This window comes from Cnephaeus nilssonii, assembly GCF_951640355.1.
Source record: "Cnephaeus nilssonii genome assembly, chromosome: 11".
NCBI classification, from domain to species: Eukaryota; Metazoa; Chordata; class Mammalia; order Chiroptera; family Vespertilionidae; genus Cnephaeus; species Cnephaeus nilssonii.
This window is the reverse complement of record NC_137082.1, coordinates 33,340,635-33,348,343: the sequence shown is the minus strand read 5'-3', so window position 1 is coordinate 33,348,343 and position 7,709 is coordinate 33,340,635. Positions and strand designations below refer to the sequence as shown.

Here is a 7,709-nt window from a genome sequence, read left to right as displayed (position 1 = left end):
AGCCTGTGTACTGAAGGGTCCTGGGTTCAATTCTGGTCAAGGTCACATGCCCGGGTTGCAGGCTTGATCCCCAGTAGAGGGTGTGCAGGAGGCAGCAGATCAATTATTCTCTCTTCATCACTGATGTTTCTATCTCTCCCTCTCCCTTCCTCTCTGAAATAAATAAAAATATATTAAAAATAAAAAAAGCAGAGCTCTGGCCAGTATGGCTAAATGGTTTCGATTTGCAGTCAAGGTCTCATACCTGGATTGCAAGATTGCAAGTTTGATCCTCAGCCCTGGTTGGGGCTTGTGCAGGAAGCAACCAATCAACGTGTCTCTCTCACATCAATGTTTTCCTCTCTCTCTCTCCCCAACCCCCACCCCTTTAAAAAAAAAAGCAGATCATGTCCTACCCCAGTTTAAAGCCTTCCCATGGAACATAATAGAAAGTTCGGAAATTGATCCAAATAAACTTGGGAATGTATTATAAGGCAGACATTTCAAATGATTGGGAAAATATGGTAATATTAGTATAACAGGGTAGCTATTTGCAAAAAAAATTTTGGATGCTGGCCTCACACCATACACCAAAGTGAATTTATGGTGGAACAAGGATTTAAATGTAAAATATAAAAACTAGAAGAAAACAGAATTATTTTTATAATATCGAACTAGAGAAGGTCTTTCTAAGAATGATACAGAGCCTGAAAGCCACAAAGGAAAAAACCAATAAATTAAAATACACATAAAATAAAAAATTTCTCCTTGGTAATCTATATGTATAAAACCCTAATATGCAAATAGACTGAACGGTGGAACAACCGAACAACCGGTCACTATGACCTGCGCTGACCACCAGGGGGCACACGCATAACATGGCAGGCATCGGCAGCAGGCGGCAGAGCGTGGAACATGGCTGAATGGTGAAGCAGGTGAGTGGGGGCGCCAGACCAAGGTGGGGCACCAGCTGTCATTGGGATGAGCCTCTGGTAGTTACTGAAAATTCTTTGCTCCCGTGGGCTGTGGTCCTGCTGGGCACTCACACCTGCTACAGGTGCCAGCCCCGCTCGCACCCACTGCTGGTGCCATCAGCGGGGGCGAGTGGCAGCTGCCAGCCTTGATCGCCCCTGAGGGCTTCTCCACCTCCCCCTGCTCCTGAGGGGTTATTGAGGCAGCAGCCACCACTTGACCCCGCTGCTGGCGCCAGCCCCAATTGCTCCACGCTGTCAGCAGGTGTGAGCAGGGCAGGCGCCATCAGTGCGTGGGAGAGGCGATGGCGGGAGCAGGGCTGCCAGCAGATAGGGGACTGGGGCCGGGGCCATGGTAGGAGGGGCCGGGCGGGGGCGTGGAGGATGGGCCAAGACACACCCCTGTGCCCACTGCAGCCTCACAGCCCACAGTTCCTTTCAAGGTGCACGAATTCATGCACTGGGCCCCTAGTAAATAATAAATTAGGAAAATATTTACAACTTATATGTAGAAAGGATAAAAATTTCTATAAATCAACGAGAAAAAAAGTTCAACAGAAAGACCAACTGAAGAAAGGGCAAATGGAACGAACAAAGAATTCACCAGAACAAGACCCCCTAAAAAAAGACTCATAAATATGAGTCAATTTCACTCTTACTAAAAAGAAATAAATAATAAAAGCACGTCTTGGTTTTTATCTTTTTTAAAATATATTTTTATTGATTTCAGAGAGGAAGGAAGAGGGAGAAAGAGATAGAAACATCAATGATGAGAGAGAATCATTGATGGGCTGCCTCCTGCACACCCCCTACTGGAGATCAAGCCTGCAACCTGGGCATGTGCCCTTGACTGGAATTGAACCAGGGACCTTTCAGTCTGCAGGCCGACGCTCTATCCACTGAACCAAACCGGCTAGGGCAGTTTTTAATCTATCTTATTGGCAAGGATAAAAAGGTTTCATAACACATTGTGAGGAAATTGGCACATTCATTGATGGTAGGACAAACTGGTACCACTGCTGTGGAGACCGCCTTGCCAATATCGATTAAAACAAAGCAAAAACAAATCCATATACTCATTTGCTGATAATTCCATTTCCAGGAATTTACCTAACAGATAAACTCCCACGTATGCAAAATAAAAAATAGACAAGTTATAACATTATTTGGGAAGAAAGAGATTGGAAACTACCTAAGTGTTCCCAAATAGGGGATTGAGTAAGTAAATTATGATGTCTTTATAAAGTTGTTGACTTTAAAAAATTGAGGCAGATCCAAAATGTAGAACTCAGTGAAAAAAGCAAGATGTGGAAGTATTTGTGTAAAACATTTATACATATAAACTAGAGGCCCAGTGCATGAAATTTGTGCAGGGTGGGGGTCCCCTCAGCCCAGCCTGCACCCTCTCACAATCCTGGACCGCTGGCTCCTAATTGCTCACCTGCCTGCCTGCCTGGTCGCCCCTAACTGCCCGCCCCCTGCCGGCCTGATCGCCCTTCACTGCCTCTGCATGCCAACCTGATCACCCCTAACTGCCCCTCCCCCGCTGGCCTGGTCGCCCCCAACTGCCCCCCTCTGCCAGCCTGGTTGCCCCTAACTACCCCCCCCCCCGCCAACCTGGTCACCCCCAACTGCCCCCCCTGCTGGCCTAGTCACCTCTCACTGCACCCCCCCCCGCCGGCCTAGTCGCCTTTTACTGCCCCCCCCTGTTGGCCTGGTTGCCCCCAACTGCTCCCCTCTGCTGACCTGGTCGCCCCTAAGTTCCCCCCCCCCCTGCCGGCCTGGTCACCCCCAACTGCCCCCCCTGCTGGCCTAGTCGCCTGCAACTGCCCCCCTCTGCCAGCCTGGTTGCTCCCAACTGCCCCCCGCCCCCGCTGGCCTGGTCGCCCCATGCACCCTGCTTGTTCAGTTGTTTGGTCATCCCTCACTAACCCCCCTGCTGGCCTGGTCATGGGAAGCCATCTTGTGAGGGCCTTAGGGTCAATTTGCATATTACCTCTTTATTATATAGGATTTGCTTGTGAATACAGTGACCATCTCTGAAAGACTACAGAGATAAGAGTGAACCTCTATAAGGGGAACTGGGGATTGGAAAGTAGGGTGAGAAGAGGACTTACTTTTTAATCTATGCTTTTTGGTATATTTTTAACATTCCATTTTCCTGTATACCTAATTTTTAATCAATTAAATTTACACTAGAGGACATCCCTAGTCACCCTACATAAACAGTTGTTGAATAAATGCTTCTCTCCCTCACTGGGCAGTGCTTACATTCTTGAACACCCAGTCTAAGGTAGCAACTCTCCCTTCACCCTCTTTATTACAATACCCTGATTTACTTTCTTCCTAGCCCTAGTCACTATTTGAAATTACCTTGTTTGTACATTTTCTTAGTTGTTTACTGTCTCTCTCTATCTAAAGGGTTTAAAAGGTCAGGGACGTGTCTTGTCTTGTTCCCAATTTTGTCTTTAGCAACCCAAACAATACTACATTTGATGAATTCATGCAGCATATACTCTGGACCATACACCGTTCTACGGACTTTACAAATAATAACTCTTATTTGTTATTTTTATTTATTAATTAGAGAGAGAGAGAGAGAGAGAGAACACATCGATTTATCGTTCCACTAACTTATGCATTCATTGATTGATCCTTGAATGTGCTCTGACCTTTCAGCCAACTCCCAACCCTGGTGCATCAGGACGATGATCTAACCAACTAAACTACCGGTGTGTGTGTGTGGGGGGGGGCGGAGACAGGGCTAATATCAATTATTTTAATCTTCACAGTAACTCAGTGATGGAGGTTGATTTTCACCCATTTTACAGTTAAGAAAATTGAGGCACAGGGTTGTTGAGTAACTTGACTAACTGGAGTTGGAATCCTAAACACAATGTTCTTAGCCACACGAAATGCTTTTTCGGTATATGAGCTGACAGATGAAAATGACTGACTAAATGAATGAACGAATGGAAATATGAATGTAAACGTTGGTTTTTTTTTTCCCCCCCGTCCTTGGTTCCCGAGATCTACGGCAAGGGGGCGCTCTCTTCCAGGTCTTGACGCCAGTCCTCAAGGCGTGCACTCCCTTTGCGTCTCGGGCTCGCGCGCGCTGCCGCGGCACCGGAAGTGACTGAGCTTGCAAGTTCTCCCGGTCTCTTCAGGGGAAACTGAGGCCGGCTCGTTCGGAAGAGACAGAGGGAGCCATCAGCCAGGTAGGCCGGCCCGGGTCAGCGGCGCGGAGCTCGGCCGCCAGGAGCCCTCGCATCTGGAAACGACCTGGCCGACGAAGGGGGAATGTGGCCCCCCACGGCTCGCGGGGCTCACAGGTGAGAGCACCGCCTCCCCTGTGTGTGGCAGGCGCTGCGCCCAATGGGAGCCCTCGCCGTCCCGCTTCCGTGCCGACTGGGCTCTCTGATTGGTTATAGGGGCGGGCCGCCGGGGACGAGACCCCTTCTCCCAGAAAGGTCTAGGGGGCGCCCCTGAGGGAGAGCGGTTGCCTAGCAACTGGGCGGTGGCCCCGCGGGTACCCGGCCCCGGGCGCGGGAGGAGCCGCGAGGCCGCAGCCCACCCACCTCGGCTCCGGAGAGGTGCAGCCCCCAGCCCCAAGCCCTCCCGGGGGCGCCAGGAAGCCGCCGGGAGCCGGGCTCCGGGAAAACGTGGTCTCCGCTGTAGGGTCCTCGAGCAGGCCTCGACCCTTCTCCCTGACCGGAGAGGCCCGGCGCCTCACCCTCACCCTCACCCGGTCTTTGTGCGGGGCGCCGGCGGCCATTGTGTCCGTGCGGGAAATGGAGGACCCGGCAATCCCCTACCGCCACCGCCGCCGCCGCGTCCAGGGCCTTTGGGGAATTCAGAGAATACCAGCGGCGTTTCTGGGGGGTCCCCGGCCTTCAGCCTCCCGGAAAGGCCCGGGGATGGCGTTTCCGAAGTCAGACCTCAGATGCGAGGCAGTTTTCCCTTTCCTCTGCCCCTCATCGAAACCTTGAGCCCCATTGAGAAGTCCTCTCGGGGTTTCGGAAGCCTCACCCGGGGTCGGTACTTAAATAGAAACAACAACAACAAAAAACCCTGCAGCCTGCACCGGCCACCTTTGGGAGAATTCTCCTGGCTCCCGGTAGGAGGCAGAGAGCGAAGGAGCGTGCTCGAGCGAGGGGGCTGGACTGCCGGTGGCAGGAGGCCGCCCTCATTCTGGGCGATGGAGGAGGAAGCAAGCGAGGCGGCCGGTTCCTGAGCTTCGTAATTCCTGTGTCGCCCTCTGGACGCGCAGCCGGCAGGGTCGCAGGATCCCTCCGGCCGCAGCTGGGTTCTTTGCCAGCCGCCCGTGAGGCCGGTTGCGTTACCGGCATCCCGGCAGCCACCTCCTCTCCGGACCTAATGGTACAAAAGATCGTCCGGGGACTGCACCTGCCTGCCTTTGCCTGAGACGTATTTGAATGTAGGTGGAGCGGGGGGTGGGGATGGGGGGCCGACAGCTTCGGGGAAAAGGAGGTGGCCGGGGTGGGGGGGGGAAAAAAAAGGCCGGTGTGATGGTTCAGAGACTACGGGTGCTTTCAATTTGACTTCAAGTCTTTGAGAAGCTAGTCTCAGACCTTCCCAAGAACCACAAAGAAACCAGTTCTGGTATCTGGAGGTGGAATGCGATGTGGTAGGTTAAATGGCTTGCATATTAATTTTTTATTTTTTTCCCCCCCTGAAGCTCTTTCTCTCCCTTCAGAACCTTATCTTGGCTTTGGATCTCAGAAGGCAACCACTAACTAGAGACCAGACTCAGTGAGTGAGCAGGTGTTTTGGACAATGGACTGGTGGAGCCCATCCCTGTTATAAAAATGTCTCAGAGCAACCGGGAACTGGTGGTTGACTTTCTCTCCTACAAGCTGTCCCAGAAAGGATACAGCTGGAGTCAGTTCAGTGATGTGGAAGAGAACAGAACTGAGGCCCCAGAAGGGACTGAAGCAGAGGTGGAGACCCCCAGTGCCATCAATGGCAACCCATCCTGGCACCTGGTGGACAGCCCTGCGGTGAATGGAGCCACTGGCCACAGCAGTAGCTTGGATGCCCGGGAGGTGATTCCCATGGCAGCGGTGAAGCAAGCGCTGAGGGAGGCGGGCGATGAGTTTGAACTGAGGTACCGGCGGGCGTTCAGTGACCTGACATCCCAGCTCCACATCACCCCAGGGACAGCATATCAGAGCTTTGAGCAAGTAGTGAATGAACTCTTCCGGGATGGGGTGAACTGGGGTCGCATTGTGGCCTTTTTCTCGTTCGGTGGGGCACTGTGCGTGGAAAGTGTGGACAAGGAGATGCAGGTATTGGTGAGTCGGATTGCAACTTGGATGGCCACTTACCTGAATGACCACCTAGAGCCTTGGATCCAGGAGAACGGAGGCTGGGTAAGGACCACGCCCCTTGTGTGTCCCTTTTCCTTGGCCTCTGCTCAGAGACATCTCATCAGCCTTTCCCCATATCTCTTCCTGTTGTGCTGGATGGTTACTGGACATGTTGTTAAGGAGACATGAACTGGCCTCTGTACTGCAAAAGGTTATCAGTTCTAAAAAACAGATGACCTAGTTCTTGAAGGACCAGGCATTTTTCATCCTGGTCACCCTCATGACCCCACTCTTTCATACCTGTGTTCCAGTTTCTCAGTGGAGGAAATCATAGCCTATTCATTTGAGAGTGGGAAGTCAGTCCAGTGTTCCCCTCACCCTGACATAATGGCTCACCACCCAAAGGGGTGATGAGTATAAGGCCTAGAGAAGATAGTGAGTATCAGTGACCCGTAAGCCCCTCCATTCTTACCTCCCTCAGGGATGTCAGTCTGTTCTGGGCTTCCCTCCCCCACATCAAATTCCTTTTATTTTAAAGTTTGCATACCTGATATTCTCTCAGAAAAAGGCAAGGCCAGGCAGAGTTCCCACTGGCTTGGATGGCTGAGGATTGCCTGATTTTAGGGCAGTGGCCAGTTGTGTTTGTGCTGCACCCCTGTGTTCCTTTGCTCTAAAGTGTGCAACTTTCTACATGGTTGGCCTGTTTCCTGAGCTCTTGCTGTGTCACACATTAAGCCTGAACTTTGTACTTCACTACCTAGGGTCGGTTGGGGAGCTCCAGCTGTTCTGCCTATTGCTTTCCGGCCAGGGCCCTGGGGCCTCTTCACTGAGCACTGTTTGCTGGCAAAGCAAGAACTGAGTCTGTGGGGCTTATGGGACATCAAGATTCAGTGACTGACTTCAGAATCAAACTGACATGGGTGTGAGTCCCAGCACTGTACTTAACTAGCTGTGTGACAATGGACAGATCAGTTTACCTTGAGCTTCAGTTTCTTCCACTAAAAAAATGTGGCACGCCCTCCTTGCCTTGCAGGGTATTGTAATCTTGGAGCTAATATGAGCACAGTGACTGACGCCAACATGTTTGCTGTAGTAGTTGGGACCAGGAGGCATGCCTCATTGCTTTCCCAGGAGAGAGAATTCTTTTGCTTGTCACCAAGTCAGGATGAGATAGTGGTGAGAGATTCTGTATCAGTGGTCATTGTAGGCAATTTTTGCTATTCTACAGTGACCTCGGTCATATTTTCTTGCTATCTCCCTGCCTAGGGGAGGTGAGGGCTTATGGTGAGGGCTTATGAGAGGTATTCTGTCCCTTCAGAATACCCCTAAAATTGAGCAGGCTGTGCAAAATAAGTCATCTATTGAAGAAACTAAGATGGAAGGGGCCATGCACCATGGACTCAGGAATGTCAAGAATGCAATTATCCAT

General features: G+C 51.3%; 1 protein-coding gene across 4 annotated transcripts in view; it reads left to right on the top strand.

The window, feature by feature from the left end:
* Positions 1-4,143: 4,143 nt before the first annotated feature.
* The window catches only part of BCL2L1 (BCL2 like 1), a 47,149-nt gene continuing 43,583 nt past the window's right edge, over positions 4,144-7,709 (top strand). The window contains exons 1-2 of one of the 4 annotated variants that reach the window (XM_079784153.1): positions 4,144-4,282; positions 5,650-6,343. In XM_079784153.1, coding sequence (XP_079640279.1) covers positions 5,780-6,343 — 564 coding nt within the window. In that variant the 5' untranslated portion in view covers positions 4,144-4,282; positions 5,650-5,779. Of the gene's footprint in view, positions 4,283-4,412; positions 5,389-5,466; positions 6,344-7,709 lie in introns of those variants that run through there. The other 3 variants (XM_079784154.1, XM_079784151.1, XM_079784152.1) reach the window with 3 other exon arrangements.